General features: G+C 41.6%; 1 protein-coding gene across 10 annotated transcripts in view; it reads left to right on the forward strand.

Moving 5' to 3' along the window:
- KIAA0319L (KIAA0319 like) overlaps window positions 1–19,706 on the forward strand; it is a 122,045-nt gene that overhangs the window by 26,957 nt on the left and 75,382 nt on the right. For all 10 annotated transcript variants that reach the window (XR_004521715.2, XM_033838113.2, XM_073792133.1 and 7 more), the window contains exon 3: window positions 11,942–12,456. Coding sequence is in view for 9 of the 10 variants with exons in the window: in XM_033838113.2 (XP_033694004.1) it covers window positions 11,942–12,456 (515 nt within the window). In the remaining variant the exon portion in view is untranslated. The remainder of the gene's footprint in view (window positions 1–11,941; window positions 12,457–19,706) is intronic.

Raw genomic sequence — 19,706 nt, forward strand, 5'->3', positions numbered from 1 at the left:
AAAAGCTGCTCAGCATCACTAATTATTAGAGAAATGCAAATCAAGACTACAATGAGGTATCACCTCACACCAGTCAGAATGGCCACCATCAAAAAATCTACAAACAGTAGATGCTGGAGAGGGTGTGGAGAAAAGGGAACCCTCTTGCACAGTTGGTAGGAATGTAAATTGATACAGCCACTATGGAGAACAGTATGGAGGTTCCTTAAAAAACTAAAAATAGATCTACCACATGACCCAGCAACCCCACTACTAGGCATATACCCTGAGAAAAACCATAATTCAGAATGACACATGTACCCCCTGTGTTCACTGCAGCACTATTTACAATAGCCAAGACATGGAAACAACCTAAATGTCCAATGACAGATGAATGGATAAAGAAGATGTGGTACATATATGCAATGGAATATTAACCATAAAAAGGAGTGAAATTGGGTTATTCGTAGAGATGTGGATGGACCTAGAGTCTGTCATACAGAGTGAAGTAAGTTAGAAAGAGAAAAACAAATATTGTATATTAATGCATATATGTGAAATCTAGGAAGATAGTACAGGACTTCCCTGCTGGTGCAGTGGTTAAGAATCTGCCTGCCAATGCAAGGGACATGGGTTCGATCCCTGATCCGGGAAGATCCCACATGCTGCAGAGCAACAAAGCCCATGTTCCACAACTACTGAGCCTGCGCTCTAGAGCCCACGAGCCACAACTACTGAGCCTGCGTGCCACAACTATGGAAGCCTGCACTCCTAGAGTCTGTGCTCCGCAGTGGAAGAAGCCACCGTAGTGAGAAGACCGTGCACCACAACGAAGAGTAGCCCCTGCTCACTGCAACTAGAGAAAGCCCACATGCAGCAACAAAGACCTAACGCAGCCATAAATAAATAGATAGGTAGACAGAGAAATTTTTAAAAAGAAAAATAGTACAGATGAACCTATTTCTAGGGCAGGAATAGAGATGCAGACATAGAGAACAGACATGTGGACACCAGGGAGGTGAGGGGGTAGACGAATTGGGAGATTAAGACTGACATATATACACTACCATGTGTAAAATAGGTGGCTAGTGGGAACCTGCTGTATAGCACAGGGAGCTCAGCTCGGTGCTCTGATGACCTGGATAGGTGGGATGGGAGATGGGTGGAAGGGAGGTCCAAGAGGGAGGAGATATATGTATACATATAGCTGATTCACTTCATTGTACAGCAGAAACTAACACACCATTGTAAAGCAATTATACTCCAATAAAAGAAAAAGAGTTAATGAAAACAGAAAATTAACCAATTTGTCATATACAGTTAGCATAATATTCAAAGGCCTAATTTGTGATACAGCAGTATGTGTGCTCTAGTAATAACAAAAAAGATGTAGCTTTAGGTCTGATAACTACTGTAATTTTAATGTTATTTTGAGATGTGACAATTGGAACACGAGAACATCTATGGTTTCCCTTGGTGACAAAGTCACACATCTGATACTACTGTGATTTATTGCCTATATTCATAATCAGTGGAAGTGCTTTGATACCTTAATTGAAAATAAAAATGCAATTCACCCCCCCAAGAAAAAAGTACGTGCAAATTTTGCCTATAAAATATCCTAACCGTGTATAGTTTTCCACAGAAACTTGGTTCCCCCTGCACCCCCCACCCCCAGTTCCCAGGAGATTTATCAGCTGCTTTTTTTTTTCAGATAATACCAGTGGGGCATTCTCTCTACTCCCATTCCCACCATCTCAGACCTCCCACTGGGATACCATTTGATGAATTTGGTTAAAGTATGAATTCCCAAATGACCTTAACTGTATAGTTCCTAAGATAGCAGGCATTCTGTCTCTACTTCCTTCTTGGTTGCCAGCCAGCACAGTTTCCAAGTTAGCTGGAGAAGTCAAGCTTGTTACCTGAGATTTAAGAATGCTGGAGGCAACAGCACTGTCTAAATATTTCCAGAGTTGTTCACAGCTTTCTAAAAGTATTTGATGAATTTCCTTCTGGCAGTAATTCTTATATTCTATAGGCTTTTCTACTCTGCTGCTTGGAATTATGAAACCTGGTCTAGATTTTGTGCCAGATTATTAGAATTCTATCTTTTGAGAGGTGGTAATGTTAAGTAAGCATTGTTAGTTCCAGAGCCTCCTGTTTTGGGAATCCTTCAGGTAATTCATATGAGAGACCTGTATTCTCTGCTTTGTCAAGACTTTAGAAAGAAAGGGATTGGCTCTGCCTTCGTTTTCACCCTGGGTAAGCTTTCTGTGTGCTCCTACTAACAGTGAGTTCTAGACTTTCCCAAAGGAAAAGTCTAAGATTCTACCAACCGTAAGCCCTTTTTGGTATAAGGATTTAGTATTACTTTTGTTTAGGCCCTGGGAGCAGAGCCAGGCTATGGCCGTGTGGGCAGGAGAGGAACTGATCTAAAACTGGAGCTTATTTTCATCTTACCTTTTATCCAAGTTACTTGTAGAATCCAATATTGACTCTTCCACTGCTTCCCTGCTTCCTCCTCTAATGCATCCTTTTTCTCAAGAGTAACAATAATGAAAACTGAATCTCAGAGAAGTTAAATTACTTTTCAGAGGTTAAATTACTAGTAAATGATAGATCTAGAGCTGAAACTAGAACCCTTGTCTTTTAATCTAAGAGGAAGAATTATGATCCACTGAATAGATGAAAAAGAACTGCTCCCTCTCCCGCATTTTTGTTATTGAACACATAATGGAGCAACATTAAATAACATTTAATTTAAAAAAACCCTCAAATTCCCATTAACTGAACATATGAACTAACAGATCAGAGTACCTCCTCCCCTTATTGGGAACTATTGGGATTAATTTTTTTAGCAACACTGAAGCCAGCTAACCTCCCCCAGACATTACCTGTCATCAGTTCCTCATCAGTTATTCCTGGTCACTGTTGAAGATATAAGTGCTTCTGATCATCTGTTCTCTCCCAGGCTCTATTCCTTTGAGCTAATACAAAGGATCAGATTGTCAGATAAGACTCATAAGAATCAGAGATCTTACCCATTACTAAGCTTTACTAATAATTTTTTTTTTTTTTTTTTTTTCTGTACATGGGCCTCTCACTGTTGTGGCCTCTCCCGTTGCGGAGCACAGGCTCCGGACACACAGGCTCAGCGGCCATGGCTCATGGGCCTAGCCACTCCGTGGCATGTGGGATCTTCCCGGACCGGGGCAGGAACGAACCCATGTCCCCTGCATCGGCAGGTGGACTCCCAACCACTGCGCCACCAGGGAAGCCCACTAATACTTTTTTTTAATTTTTATTTTTGGCTGTGTTGGGTCATCGTTACTACGTGCGGGCTTTCTCTAGTTGTGGCGAGCGGGGGCTACTCTCCGTTGCAGTGTGCAGGCTTCTCATTACGGTGTCCTCTCCTGTTGCGGAGCACGGGCTCTAGGCGCGCGGGCTTCAGTAGTTGTGGTGCAAGGGCCCAGCTGCTCCGCGGCATGTGGGATCTTCCCAGACCAGGGCTCGAACCTGTGTCCCCTGCATTCGCAGGCAGATTCTTAACCACTGCGCCACCAGGGAAGCCCAGTAATACTTTTAAGAATATGGAAATCAAGAGGTATAAGTGAAGTAGGGAGAGTCTGGAACATCCTGTATGAACCCGCAGGTTGTTCCTTCCCTCATTGAATATGTTCTCTCCAGCCCAGAGTAGTGGATGAGATCTGTAACTGAGGCTTCCAGGTCACCTCACAAAGCAGGGAGAATGTTTGGGTTATGAAACATTTCTCTTTTATACTACCAGATAGTTGTATAGCTTATGCGACATTCTTTGCGGAGCCATGGAGGCGAAAGAAGTCCTCCCCACCTGCTTTTATCTCCTCCTCTTTCAAGATCTTAATTTAACCAGAGCTGCTAGTAACAACTAGGGAATTAGAATTTTTTGCTACCTTCTCTTCGACCTTGTAATCTCCATAAATCCCCTTGACCATTTCCCTGGAGTCTAAATATGTTCCCCTCTCCCCCGCATTCCATTGGTAAGACATCCTCCGTAACTTGCCTGAAAGCTTTCACACCAAGGATGGATAGGCAGCCATTCCTGTCATCAGTTCCTCATCATATTTTTCCATCTTCTTTCTTTCTTGCTGTGGAGTGCCTTAACCATTACGATTTGTGTGAGTCTGATTTGACGTTCCCATATAAATTTGTGCTTTTCAACTCACTGGCACTTACCACCCCTCCCTTCCTAACTTTTTAACTGTGACAAGAATCCACTGAGTTACTAAACCCTCTCTATACTCTAATTCGTCAGTCAGGACATTGGATAGAGAGAATGTTCTGAGACCTGGCTTTCTCTTGGGGAAATACATATTTCTCTCTAGCCTGCAGGCAGTGGTTGCTCATTCTCCCATATCCCATTTACCTCTGAGTTTGGAGGTGGATCTGACTCCTCACTGTCATTTCTTGAACATTACTCCTCCACTTCCATGTAAAAACTTCTTCTTTTTGAGGTTTATAACACTTCTTACCCCTAATCATTACTCACCTACCAACTGTCATTCACCCTCTCTCATTTATTGTGGCATATGGGCCTCGTCTCTTTTCAAAGTTCTGCCATCAGGGCTTCCCTGGTGGCGCAGTGGTTAAGAATCTGCCTGCTAATCCAGGGGACATGGGTTCGAGCCCTGGTCCAGGAAGATCTCACATGCCGCAGAGCAACTAAGCCCGTGTGCCACAAATACTGAGCCTGCAAGCCACAACTACTGAAGCCTGCACGCCTAGAGCCCATGCTCCACAACAAGAGAAGCCACCACAATGAAGAGCAGCCCCTGCTTGCTGCAACTAGAGAAAGCCTGCACGTAGCAACAAAGACCCAATCAGCCAAAAAAATAATAATAATAAAAAATAAATCCTGCCATCAGCCTGGATGTCTTCAGTATGACCCTCTCAGTACCTGGCCATCTGACAGTTCCTTTGTTCATTCTTTCAATACTTCCTTCATGCATACATGCATTTATTTGTGCATTCATTCAAAAAGCGTTTTTGATCACCTACAATGTAATGTGCCGAGTCCTATGCTAGAATTGGAGATACAGTGGTGGGGGGGGGAAGCCAGATGTGGTCCTGTCATCCTGGAGCTTACAGTGAAGCTGTGGGGGAAGGACATTGAACAGATGATCACACAAATACATGTAACTTTATAAGTGCTATGATTACTTTGAAGGAGAGAGGCAACAGGACCCAAAGGGTGTACTAGAGAGACCTGTCTTAGCATGGAGTTAAGACCTGTCTTAACATTTCTTCTCTGAGGAAATGATGGTTGAACTGCAACCTCCTATGAGGAGTTAACTGGTTAAGGAAAGGAGGCAAGAAAATTCCAAATAGCGGGGGCAGCATGTACAAAGCCCAGTTAGGAGAGGGAGCGTGGTCCATTTGAAGAATGAATGAAGTCTGGTGGTGGAACATGATGAAGGAGGGACAGCATGATATAAGGTGGGGCTAGAAAGGTAGGCAGGGTCCAGATCATACAAGATCTTTTTAGGTTATGTTAAGGATTTTGATTCATTCAAGGGAGTGAAACCATTGAAAATTTTAATATTTTTAAAATTTATTTTTCCAGATATAATACATATACATTGTACAAATTCAAAAGGTATAAAAGGGTATTTAGTGAACAAACAAGTCTCTCATCTACCTAGTTTCCCCTCCTAAAGGCAACCATGCCAGTTTCTTGAATATTCTTCCAAAAATAGTCTATGCATACACACACACACACACACACACACACACACACACACACACAAATTGTATTCTTTTTTCCCCACACACAAATTGTAGCATACTGTACACACTGCTATGCACCTTTCTTTTTCCACATAATGTTTTAATGTTTCCTGGACATCATTTCATATCAGGACTATAGAGAGTGGCCTTATTCATCCCAGCAACTGCATAAATCTTCCTTAGTTTGTTTAACCAGTTCTCTGTTGAGGGATGTGTAAGTTATTTCCAATATTTTTCATCAAACAATGTACAGTAACTATGTTTGATATCATGTCACATATATGATAATGTATCTGATAAATAAGTTCCAAAGTTAGCTACCTTTATTCTGTAAAGACTGAATTTCTTTCCTTCATAGCACTCCATTAGTTTGTAGTTCTATGTTTATTATGTCTGTTTAATCACTGTCTCCCCCATCTAAATTATAAGCTCCATCAAAGAGATACCTAGCATGGAACAGATGCTCAATAATATTTGTTGGGGATTTCCCTGGCGGTCCAGTGGTTAAGGGTCCGCACTTCCACTGCAGGGGGCTCGGGTTCAATCCCTGGTCAGGGAACTAAGATCCCACATGCTGCTCAGTGCGGCCAAAAAAAAGCTAAAAAAAAATTTTTTTTGAATGGATGAATGAGTAAGGATTTAAGGATAATAGCTAGATGGGAAGTAAGGGCTCCTTATTAGTTAAAGCTTTGAGGTTATCTTTCACACCAGACAGAAATAATTTGCATCTCTATAAAAATCAAAGTCATTTGGAACTTATCTCTTCTATAAGTTAACATCTAAATTTAGGCTCTACTCAGTAGTAAATAGTAAGTCAAACAAAAGTATATTCTCTTACACCAGGGGTTGGCAAACTTTCTTAAAGGGCCAGATAGTAAATATTTTAGGCTTTACTGGTCTTAAGATAACTCTATTGCAGGTACTTAACTCTGCCATTAGAACAGAAGCAGCCATAGGTAATACATAAATAAATGAATGTGACTATGTTCCAGTGAAACTTTATTTACTATAATAGGCAGCAGCTGGAGTTGGCCCTTGGGCCATAGTTGGCTCCCCTGGTTTAATAAATCAGTAATGATAACCCTTCTTTCATTCCTGATATTGTCAATTTGTAACTTTTCTCTTTTTTTCTGTCATCAGTCTGACTGGAGCTTTATCAGTTTTATTGACCTTTCAAAAACAACTAGATTTTGGTTTCATTGATTTTTCTCTGTTGTTTTTTGTTTGTTTTCTGTTTCAGTGGTTACGCTTATCTTTACCTTTCTCTGCTTATCTTGGATATATTTTACTCTTTTTTTTTTCTGTCTTTTATGATGAAAGCATAAGATTATTGTTTTTTTTCCTGTTAAAGTTTGGCCTTTATTCTTCCAGATCTTTTTGAATGCATATATCTACAAACAAAAAAGCTTCATTTTAAAGAATATAAATAAGACCATAATATATAAATTTTCTGCAACTTGCTTTTTTAACTTAACAAGGTATCATGGGGATATTTCTTTGGCTGTATACAGAACTCTACCTAATTCTTTTCACTTGCTGTATAGTATTCTGTAGTAACTATTTCTATATTGATAGACATTTAGGTTCTTCAAATATTTTACAGTACAAACTATTACTATAATGAAGTCCTCACAAGTGGGAAGTTCTCCAGGATAGAGGTATACAGAATATTTTTGTTAGATGTATAATTTATTGAATGTCTTCTCTTTGATGCTCAGAAGGAATAAACTACTTCTATGTGATTTACCACAATAACTACATTTCATGGCTCTTTCTTTGCTATGAATTATCTTATGTTGTTTAAGGGCTGAACTTTGGGGAAAAGTCTTCCTATATTAATTTTGTTTACAAGACTTCTCTCTGGTATGGCTTCTCTGATGTCCAATAAAAACTGAGCTAGCTCTTCATATGGGCTTTCCCACAGTCATTACATCAGTAGGGTTTATTTCCACTATGAGTCTTCTGATGTCCAGCAAAGGATGTATACCTGAAAGATTTTCCACATTTACTACAGCTATAGGGTTTCTCTCCTGTATGCATCTTTGATGAGTAATAAGAGTTGAGCTCTTCCTAAAGCCTTTTCTGCATTCATCATACCAGTAGGGTTTCTCATCAGTATGGATTTTCTTATGTTCCAACACAGTTGCGTTATCCCTGAAAGCTTTCCCACATTCATTACATACAAAAGGCCTTTGTCCACTATATATTCTCTCATGATGAGTAAGGGCTACCTTCTGAGCAAAGACTTTCTCACAGTCTTTACATTTGTAAGGATTTCTGACTGGTCTGAATTCTCTGATGACCTAAAAGGATAGAGTTCTTTCTGAAAGCTTTTCCACATGCATTGCATTTATAGGGTTTTTCTCTAGAATGAATTCTCTAATGATTAATAATTGTTGAGTGCTTCTTGAAGAATTTCCCACATTCAGTACATCTATAAAGTTGTTTTCTTATGTGAATTTTATGATGATTAAAAGAAATGAGCTGCTCATAATGGCTATCAAACATTGTTTATGTTTATGGGATTTCTTACCAGTATGATATCTCTGGTGTCTAATAAAGGAGGAATTTGAAGACTTTCCTACATTATAGTACTACTTCTCTATGGAGCTTCTGTCCTCCCACTTCAGGCCTATATCAACTATGACACTTTTTGTTTGCCCTTTCAGAGCAGACAGTTCAGAAGTATTTTGCTTTAGGGCTGACATCTTTGTTTCGAATCAGTACACCTGGACTGCACAGGTACCTGGTGGAACTTCTCACACTTCCATCCAGGGCTCTGCCCCTTGCTCCAGTTGGGCTATTACTTTTGGTTTGAAAGAGAGAAAAGCCCCATAACAACAGATTCCTATAGATTTCCAACATCATATCTCTGTACATGTCCATTGAATGGCATCCAGGTATCTTCATTCAATCTGGGTAGAGGCCATAGCCTCATCCCCAAATGTCAAGGATCCCTAGATCCAGGCTCTTGGTAGTCTTGGAGCCATCTGTCTTCTGAAGTATTCTTCCATGCAAGGGCAGAGAACACTGCTTAGACCAATAGTTCTGGATGCTAGAAGTCCAAAATCAAGGTGTTGGCAGGGTTGGTTCCTTCTGAGACTCTGAGTAGAATCCTTCTTTGACTCTTCCTAGCTTCTGGTGATCACTGTCAGTCCTTGACTTTCCTTGCCATGCAGCTGTATCATTTCAATCTCCGCTTCTGTCATCACATGGCATTCTCCCTATGTGTCTTTCTAGATCATTGATTTTAGACTTTTCTTCTTTTCCAAAATAAGCATTTAAAGCTATAAATGTCCCTCTAAACGTTGCTTTAACTGCATCCCACTAATTTTAACATGTTCTGTTTTCAGTTTCATTTAGTTCAAAATACTTTCTAAACTTTCATGCAGTTTTAACCTACGCTTGGTGTAAATTAGTATTATACCAGGGAACCACTGTCCAGCTGTCTGGAGGTCTTTCTCTGTGTAGCTTCCTCCTTTCCGGTAGTCTCTAGCTATCATAGTCACCCTGAACTCTGTTTCCTCAACTCAGCAAGACCACGCTACTCTGCTTGGGTTCTTCCTGTTACACAGTCTGCAGCATGCCTATCCTGTAAACGGAAAGCCAAGGTGGTCCTAGGGCTCACCCTTGTTTATTTCCTTTCTCTCTGGGATCACAGCCCCAGACCACATGTTGTTCAGTGTCCAAAAACAATTGTTTCATATATTTTGTCTAGTTTTCTAGTTTCTCATGGTAGAAAAGCAAGTCCTATGGCAATTTCTCCTTCAAGGGCAGAAGTGGAGGTTACAGTACATTAAAAAAATTTAAATAAAATAGTGGCTTATAGAAAACTGCAAGCTATTTTCATCTTTGTGGACCTTTTCACTATATTAAATATGAGAGACTTTCTGAGAAGAGTGATGGAAAGTTGATATAAAGGTAACTGAAAGTAGTTACTGATGTAACAATTTACTGATTTCAACAAACTCTGTACACTCAGCTGTTACCAAGATTCATACCATTGGTTATTGCTTAGGAAAGTGGATGAGGAAATGAGGAGCATTTCCATAGCTCTTGGTAACTTCATTTTTTTCATAGTTTCTATTTATTCATCTTTTCTTAAGTAAGTTCTGTTTTTTTCTGGCCTCTAAATTGTCTTGTCTGATGTTAGGTTGGTGCCCATGTTTCTCTCTTTTTGTTTAAAGAGCAATGGCAGGGACTTCCCTGGTGGCACAGTGGTTAAGAATCCGCCTGCCAATGCAGGGGACACGGGTTCGATCCCTGGTCTGGGAAGATCCCACATGCCACAGAGCAGCTGAGCCTGTGCACCACAACTACTGAGCCTGTGCTCTAGAGCCTGCGAGCACAGCTACTGAGCCCACATGCCACAACTACTGAAGCCCACGCACCTAGAGCCCTTGCTCTACAACAAGAGGAGCCACCGCAATGAGAAGCACGCACACTGCAACAAGGAGTAGCCCCCGCTCGCCGCGACTAGAGAAAGCCTGCATGCAGCAATGAAGACCCAACGCAGCCAAAAATAAATAAATTTTAAAAAAGAAAGAAAGAAAGAACAGTGGCAGATTGGCTTCCATAGTGCTTGACTCCATAATCCAGAAGGCTGCCTGTTTTTCTCTTATCTCTCAGTTGACTGGTGTCCACATTTAGTAGTTGTTTCCTGGGAGTCACGATGGCTTTGGCAGATTATCCAGTTGTTGCTTTAGTCAGTCATAGCCCTTTTTCAGTTATGTGTACATGCAGACATGACTATCCATCTATTCAGTGGTTTGATTCTACTACATATTTTCTATATGTAATTCTACAATAAATTTTTATGTTATAACCCCAGGGCTAGGGCTAGGGTGAAGAAAGAGGTACCTAGGGTATGAAATTTCAGGAAACACTCACTCTCGAGATGGGGGTAAGCTGGGACTTCCCTGGTGGTCCACTGGCTAAGACTCTGCACTCCCAATGCAGGGGGCCGGGGTTCGATCCCTGGTCAGGGAACTAGATCCCACATGCAGCAGCTAAGAGTTCGCATGCTGCAACTAAGACCCAACGTAACCAAATAAATAAATATTAAAAAAAAAAAAAAAAAGATGAGGGTAGACCAGCCCTGCACTTACATGACTCTAAGAGTGAGTACTTCATGACTCTAAGAGTGAGCACTCTAAGAGTGTGCCTGAGGCATCTCTCTTGCCTCATCCTGGTTCTGGCTTTGTATAACCCTGACCATAGTTGGTTACAGACACCTATATAACTAAGACCTTAAAATGAACTCTGTATAAAAACTTTAATTCATAACACGCTTTGACTTTATTTCATCTAAGAAAACAGAAATGAGGTGATATTTCAGGAAAATCAATACCATGCCTGAAAACATTCAATGGCTCAAAAGTTTATCTGTAAGCGACGTTAGCCGGAATTTTGGACCATGTTATCTAGGTTAACCACAGTACGTCACTGTTGTACTTCTATTCCTTTATTCTTTTTCTTTTTTTTAATTAATTTTTATTGGACTATGGTTGCTTTACAATGTTGTGTTAGCCTCCAATATTTCTTATTATGACACGGCTTAGAACTTAGAAGTTCATTCTAGCAGAGTACCTCTCATGATTAAAATTTTTGGTAAGCTTGACTGACTACTGCTCTGGTTGATGCTGTGATATGCAAAACCACCTGACTTTGGTAAACCATTGATTAGAGAATGGATGAACCTGAATCCTGCAGTAGATCAAGAGTACTCAGTTTGTGTTGCTGCCAGTTCAGTGGGCAGAGTACTCCATCTTCTTCAGCTGGCTGCTCTTCTGGTCCCATAATCTTCATACTGTCCCTGAGAAATGCCTTGGAGGTGAATGTGAGGTCAAGTGGTGGGACTCTGCCCCCATCCTTCAGTACACTTCCATCAGAAGAGCTCTTTTGTTTTGTTTTTTCTGTTTCAAGAACTGGAGTTCTGTTTAAAAGGTCTACATGCAAGGGACTCATTGAGGAGGGGAGCCAGTGATGAATGTGGAGCAGTACTTCTACAAGCTAAAATATCCTGAGCCAAAAAACTCTCTCTTTTGTGTCTTTTATTCCACTTACTAGACAGCTTTCCCACCCTCTTAAAAACCAATCTTCAAAACAGCCTCAAATGTTAGAATTCAGGACTCTTTACAGAGCTGTAGTCTCTGTTTTTATTTCATTTTTAAATGTTTTCATTCTTTGTTTTTAGATGCCAAGGAGAGCAGGTGCCAGCAGGCGAAGACACAGTTTGGAGTTGGCCTGAGATCTGGGGGAGAAAATCACCTCTGGCTTCTTGAAGGAACCCCCTCTCTGCAGACATGTTGGGCTGCCTGCTGCCAGGACTCCGCCTGTCATGCCTTTTGGTGGTTAGAAGGGATGTGCATTCAGGCAGACTGCAGCAGGCCCCAGAGCTGCCAGGCTTTTAGGACAGACTCTTCCAATTCTGTGCTGGTGTTTTTAAAAAAATTCCAAACTGCAGATGACCTGGACTTTCTACCTGAAGATGATGTACCACATATTCTGGGGCTAGCTTGGAGCAGGGTATCTTGGAGGAGGCAGAGCCCACCCAGAACTCCACTCAGACCTACTTTATCTTCCAGTGACCAGCAGAGCTTCATCAGGAAGCTTCGGAAGAGAGAGAGTCCCAGTGAAGAAGTAGCTACAGTGACACAGCCTTCTAAAATGAATGAGCGAGGTGATCTGAATACCACTAGCTCTGCAGAGGTAAGCATATTATGAATAAGGAGCAAAGAAGCTGTTTAATCTGCTTTCACATTTGGCACATACATGAGCTATGAAGCTGGTGCTTGTGGGCGGTGCTCCTAGGCTGAGGAGTGTATGTATAAAAGCTGCTTGGCGTCATCTTAGTAGGTGCTGCTGCCCAGATGTTCAAGGTAATTTGACCTCAGAGACGTTCTTTCCGTGCAAGTCTGACCACTGTTTTGGTAAAAGCAGAAAGCTGCTCATTATCTCGTCTCAGCTGGCTCTTGGCTACAGGTGAGTGCAGTTGTGTGGGTGTTAGTCTCCACCAACAGTTCTGCAGTGTTTTCTGCCAGATTGCAGAACACTTGATTGATGTAGTTGCAGTCAAGTTCTCCTCCTCCTCCCCCATCTCCCTCCTGTAAACACATTCCTTAGGAGGTAGTTTCTATTCCACTCTGAAGTAACCATGCCTGGTATTGCAGATGAAGACCTGACCTGCCGGGCTGGGGAGCTGGATGTGGCCATTAGCCAAGAGGTCTCGGGTGAATTCTTACCAAGCTTTGTATGCCAAGGGAGATACCACCGGTAGAGTTTATTCTGCTTATTATGTTTCTTCATTGTTGATCTTCCTGGGCGAATGATTAAAAGGAATGACTCACTCTGTGCTCGTTCTCCCTTGATTGCTGTGACTTATTTTTGTATTTGTTTTGTCCTAGTTGTCTCTATCAAGTTGAAGCCATACTAGGGAGGCTACTGCATGCTAGGCACTGTGTGTGCTAATCGTTATATTATGTCATTTTGTTTAATTCTCATAGCAATATTTCCAAGTATGTATTGTTAGCCCCGTTTTACTAGTGAGGAAACTGAGGCCCAAAGAGGTTAAACAATTTGATCATACAGCTAATGATAACAAAGTTAGAATTGGAACCCAGATTTAATATTAAGGAAAAACCTTTCAGTGCAATATTAGAGATACAGTGTTAGGTTCAACATGCCCATAAACATTTATGGACATTTATTATAAATGTCAGGTACTTTTCGAAGCGCTAGAGAGATAAAGGTAAACAAGACATGATCTGTGCCCTCAGGGAGTTTACAGTCTAGTGGAGACTCAGGCATGAAGATGGGTATTTATGATAGTGTATAATTATTGCATTAGTTGATTGACGAACAGTAGGAGCACAAAAGAAGTGATCCTCCTGAACAGGCAGGTGATGTGTATGTACAGGGAAGACTTCACTGAGATGCTTAACTTATTTCTTGAAGCATGTGGAGGATTTCACTAGGGGTTTAAAGGTAATAAAAAACATTCTGGAGGGAGATCCAGTGTATGCAAAGGCTTGGTTACACATTTACTATCTGCAACTATCTATCTGTACAGGACAGTACAGGTCCTGTACTAAAAGCAAGGCACTAGGAATATTATAGGAAATAAGATCATGATTCCTGCGCTAATGGAGCTTACCCTCTGACAAGGAAAATAGACATGACGTTTATGATAAATAATTATAAGCTTGATGCACATTATGAGAGGGTAAGTGGAGTGCTCTAAGAGCATCTAACAGAGACCTAATTGAGACTGAGGGGTAAAGTTAGGCCACCCTAAGTAAGGAAAGCTTAAGCTGAGACTTAAAGTAGAAGTAGGAATTCGGAAAAGAAACAGGCAAAGAGTAATTCAGGCAGAAGGAATAACAATTTCAAAGTTGGTTAGGTGCCCTAGAAAATTGGAAGATCAGGAAGTTGGGAGAGACTGGTCTTGCTTGGCAGACAGAGCAGGAGAGCTAGTGGAGAAAGAACAGGCTTCAGAGATGTGCAGAACCTTGAGGCCTTCTTAAAGTATTAGTTTATCTTAAGCAGGGAGTGAAATGATCAGATATGTTTTGTGTGGTGAGTAGACTGGAGAAATGCAAGAATGTACATGGAGCAATCAAGTAGGAGGCTCTTCAGGCAAGGGAACCGTCTCACTAAAGAAGGCAGTTGAAGATACGCGAAAGGGGATAAATGATAAATACTCCCTCAGAGCTGAGGTTCTCAAACTTTAACAAGTGTCAGAATCACTTGGAGGCCTCGTTCAAAACAGATTGCTGGGCCCAAGCTCCAAAGTTTCTGATTCAGTAGGTTTAGAGTGGGGCCTGAGAATTTGCGTTTGTAACAAGTTCCTAGAGTGCTGATGCTGCTAGTCTGGGAACCACACTTTGAGAACCATTCCTTATAAGGCAGGTGGGTTAGAATCCAGAGCACAGGGCTTCCCTGGTGGCGCAGTGGTTGAGAATCCGCCTGCCAATGCAGTGGACACGGGTTCGATCCCTGATCCGAGAGATCCCACGTGCCGTGGAGTAGCTAATCCCGAGTGCCACAATTACTGAGCCTGTGCTCTAGAGCCCGCGAGCCACAACTACTGAAGCTGGCGTGCCTAGAGCCTGTGCTCCGCAACAAGAGAAGCCACCACAAGGAGAAGCCCCCGCACCACAATGAAGAGTAGCCCCCTCTCACCGCAACTAGAGAAAAAGTCCGTGCAACAGGAATAAAGACTCAGACGTAGAGAATGAACTTGAGGACACGGGGAGGGGGAAGGGTAAGGTGAGACGAAGTGAGAGAGTGGCAGGGACTTATATACACTACCAAATGTAAAATGGATAGTGGGAAGCAGCCACATAGCATGGGGAGATCAGCGCGGTGCTTTGTGACCAACTAGAGGGGTGGGATGGGGAGGGTGGGAGGGAGACACAAGAGGGAGGAGATATGGGGATATATGTGTATGTATAGCTGATTTACTTTGTTATAAAACAGAAACTAACACACCATTGTAAAGTAATTATACTCCAATAACGATGTTAAAAAAAAAAACCCAAATGGAAGGACCTTCTACAAAACTAGTAGTCTTCAAATATGTCAAGATCATGAAAAAGAAAGACAGAACTGTCATAGACTGGAGGGAACAAAGGAGATACAACTAAATGCAGCGTTGGATGCTGGATGAGTCATGGACAAGAAAAAAGACTTTTTCCACTGAAAACAGGCAATATTCAAATAAGGTGATTAGTTAACAGTACTATATGAATGTTAATTTTCTGGCTTCAATATATATGTAAGATGTTAGCCTTAGGAGAAACAAGGTGAAGAGTATTTAGGAACTCTATACTATGTTTGCAACTTTGCAAAATAAAAAGTTTTTAAAAAGGCAGTGCCTGACGCACACACACAGAAAGCCTGTGCACAGCAATGAAGACCCAATGCAGCCAAAAATAAATAAATAAATAAATTTATTAAAAAACAAAAAAGAATCCAGAGCACAAGATTAGCCTTAAGCAGGAGGAGAGACATCTCCTTCATTGTGATAGGAAGGAAGAGATGGGTGGATATAGATGCGGCTAAGGTGGACTTTTAGGTTTGATAGGAGGAAATTGTGGTAGTTCTAATCTCATTCTTGTTTTTTCTGAAGTGGGATAGATCATTTATTGAAAGTAGAAGCAGAGGTAGGTGGAGTGGGGTTAGGTGGGTAGTAAGCAGGAAAATGAGAGGTCTGGAGAGAGTGGTAAAGGCCTGAAATGGCCATTGTGAGGGGTAGGAGATTGTAAACTAGGTAAGGAAATAGAAAGATTGCTGGGTGTCGTTGAAGGTGGAGACCATGAATTTATAATTATAGTTGTATGATTCTCCTCAGTAGCTCTCAGCAACCCTGTCAAGAAAAGCCTGATAGTTTGATTCATCCAAGATTAGAACTTTGCCAATTTTGTATAGAAGGAAATTGGGGCGTTGAGACTGAGGTTGTTGTCAAGAGAGTGGATGAAAGAGAGATGTAAGAAGAAAGGAAAAGAGACAAAAATAGGAGGAGCTGAAGGAGATTCAGTAGAGGAGTCTGGCATTCAGAGGTTCGATGATGGGAAGCAGATATAGGGGGACAGGTAAATGTGCTGGAAGGACAGAAGGTAGTCATCAGAGAGTGAGATATTTGAATTTAATATTCTGGAGGTGGAGAAGATATGGTGATTAGGGGATCTCGGGTGAAGCTATGGAAGAGAGTTGCTGGGGTAGAGCAGAGAAGAAATTTATTGGTGACAGGGAACTCATAGAACATGTTGAATGAGTTATCCATGTAGACATTGAGATAGACTTTAATAAGGATGATGATAATGATGACAGCAGTAGTAGCTAATGTTTACTGAGTACTTACTACTATTAGTAAGTACTATGTACTTAGTACTATGTCAGGTACTATTTCGAACCCTGTACACGAATCAACCCTTTTAATCTATGCAACAAATCCTGTGAATTACTATTACCATCTTTATTTTATAAATGAGGAAACTCAGGAAAACAAAGGTTAAGGAACATGGCAACATAGCTATATGTGGTAGTACCAAGACTTGAACCCAGCAGTCTGATTCTATCCGGAGTCTGTCCTCTTAATCTGCTTACTCTTGAGGCAAGACTTGCAGTGAAGAGGAATTTTGAGATCCAGATGTCAAAGCCATCAGTAAAGTAGGAGGAGTAATGAGTAAGTTGAGAGATGACAGCTATGATGAGAGTTGAAGTATTGTGCAGCAAGATAGCAAAGGAGAAGAGGTTTTTACAAAGAAGATAGAAGAGTAATGATTTGCAAAGGCATTGAGAAGGGGAGCAAATAAATAGCAACCTACCTTTAATCCTAAAGTGTGGGAGAATAAGTAGCCATCCTATTGCAGAGATAAATGGGAAACAGTATCCTCAGGGGAGGGCAGGCTTACACTTAAGAATAGGAGGTCAGGGCTTCGCTGGTGGCGCAGTGGTTAAGAATCCGCCTGCCAGTGTAGGGGACGCGGGTTCGTGCCCCGGTCTGGGAAGATCCCACATGCCACAGAGCAGCTAGGCCCATGAACCACAACTACTGAGCCTGCGCATCTGGAGCCTGTGCTCCGCAACGGGAGAGGCCACGACAGTGAGAGGCCCGTGCACCGCGATGAAGAGTGGCCCCTGCTCGCCGCAACTGGAGAAAGCCCTCGCACAGAAACGAAGACCCAACACAGCCAAAAATAAATATAAAAAATAAATTAATTAATTTTAAAAAATTATGTGAATGTTTAAAAAAAAAAAAAATTGGAGGTCAGGGACTTCCCCGGTAGTCCAGTGGTTAAGACTCCGAGCTTCCAATGCATGGGGCTTGGGTTCGATCCCTGCTCGGGGAACTAAGATCCCATGTGCCATGTGGTACGGCCAAAACAAAAACAAAAACAAAAAAAAAGAGTAGGAGATCAGGGATCACTTTATGGGCATGTGACCTGTGCAGTCCCCACACTTAGAAAGACCTTGTTCTTGATTTAATGCTCTGCTCTCGTTATCTTGAAATTCTTAATTTTTGAATATGGAAGCCCACATTTTCATTTTCCACCAGATCCTGAAAATTTATATACCCTCTCCTGCAGGAGGTATAGGGAACAAAACATGAAATGATTGAGTGTACAGGTGACTTTCTGATCATTTGAACTGAATATTTGGAAGAAAAGGAGGTTGGGTTTTAAAGGAGAGGAAGTATATAGATCATTGTAGGGATAACAGTGTGGTGTGGTAAATGGTTCACAACTGGGTTTTCCCCCAGAAAACAAAGTCAAGCCCTGAGTTGTAGACTTTGCCAGTTTTCATGGTGTAAATACTACCACCGTGACCAATTTCAAGCTACCAACATGAAGTCACTGAACACAGAGTTGGCAGAGATGAACACAGTCGGCATATGACCTGGCTCTAGCACACCACAGGATAATGATGATCAATAAAATTGGACCAGTAAAATTAGAACTTTTGTAGATTTAGGCCTGACGGTCTTCTGGAAAATGATAAAAACTCAAACTTAGGCCTTACGAAATTCAGGTATATGCTGGAGGGAGGATCCTGAAGTTGTGTTGGCTGGGGAGTTCTTTTTCTTGTTGTTCACCAGTCATAGGCAGTGGCAATAAATTGCTGCTAGTGAACAGGGTCTCAGGCTTTATGGTCTAACATGGAGAGTGGGTGGACATGGGGGGAGGAATATTGAACTTGAACTTTGAAGCCCTAGGAGTGGGAGTGTGCTTTGTGCAGTGTCGCACATAGGCATTTCGCATCACATGTTGGGAACTGCAAGCATTGCTGAAAAATGGGGCAAAGTGAAGTCTTCAGATCCAGACAAGTTACATTTGACCTTATATGCCATGCTTAGGAGCTTGATTCTCATGCTGAAGGCCATGGATAGCTCTGGAAGGGTGGTAGGAACTTCTTGTACATTCAGAATAGTTAATTGCCAGGCATTTCTTTTAGGAGAGGACTTGGAGTTCAAACTTCTGCTCAATACATTAGGGAGAGTAAGAGAAATGTATGTACTGCAGATCTTCTAATTAGGGATGACTGACTAGCAGCAATAGTTTGTACTAAAATTTTAGTTTGTACTGTTTTCACTAAGGTAGGTCAAGCAAGTCTGCATCCAAAGGAGGAAGAAATTGTATCATATATTACTCTTGTCTTGCCTGAAATGCTTGCAGAGTTGCAAACGCATGGGGTTGTCAGTAGTATTTTTCATTCTTTTGAAAACATATATATATTGCATTCAAGAGTAGGTATTGTGGACCTTCAGCAATTCCAGAAGTGGAAAGGAATGTCATCAATTTATTCCCCTTTCTCAACTTAGAGAAGGAGAGGCTGGTACTGCTTGGTTGAAGTACTTCATCCTTTCTGGATCATGAACCTCTGAATTGTTGGCGGGAGGGGCATGAAGGCTTGTTAATTGGGTACTGGCACATTTACAGTACGAGGAGTTGAGCCACTGGTTATTAATTGCTGCCAGTCCTGCTTTGTGAAAGGAGGAGTGTTCTCTTTGAGCCCAGGGAAAGAAGGTCCAATTAGGTATCCCCACATGTAAGGTTTGACTTTAGAAAGACTGAGGTGCTCCTTTCTCTACCGGCACCATTTCCCCGTTTCTAGTCAATATTACAGCATTTCAACCCCTGCAAGCCGGTGGCTTTCTGTAGAACAGATGACTGAGAAGGATAAGTGAGCCAAGCTCTTGGACACCTCTCTGCTGCCTTTTATCCCCAAGGAAAACTCTTATGCTGACTTTACAGAAGGTTGGAACTTACTTAGCTCTTATCCCAAGGTAGAGGCGTGGGGTGTGGGCAGCAACAGAGAAGAGCCTTGCATAACCAAGGACAGAAACCCAAGCAGTTCTGTTTCCCTTCATCCATATTTTTGTTTTGTTTTGGTTTGTTTTTTAAGGTTTTTTGCTTGGTTGCTTTCTTTTGGTTTTTGTTTTAAAATCTTCCCTTTAA

The sequence above is a fragment of the Tursiops truncatus genome, chromosome 1, assembly GCF_011762595.2.
Source record: "Tursiops truncatus isolate mTurTru1 chromosome 1, mTurTru1.mat.Y, whole genome shotgun sequence".
In the NCBI taxonomy this organism is placed as follows: domain Eukaryota; kingdom Metazoa; phylum Chordata; class Mammalia; order Artiodactyla; family Delphinidae; genus Tursiops; species Tursiops truncatus.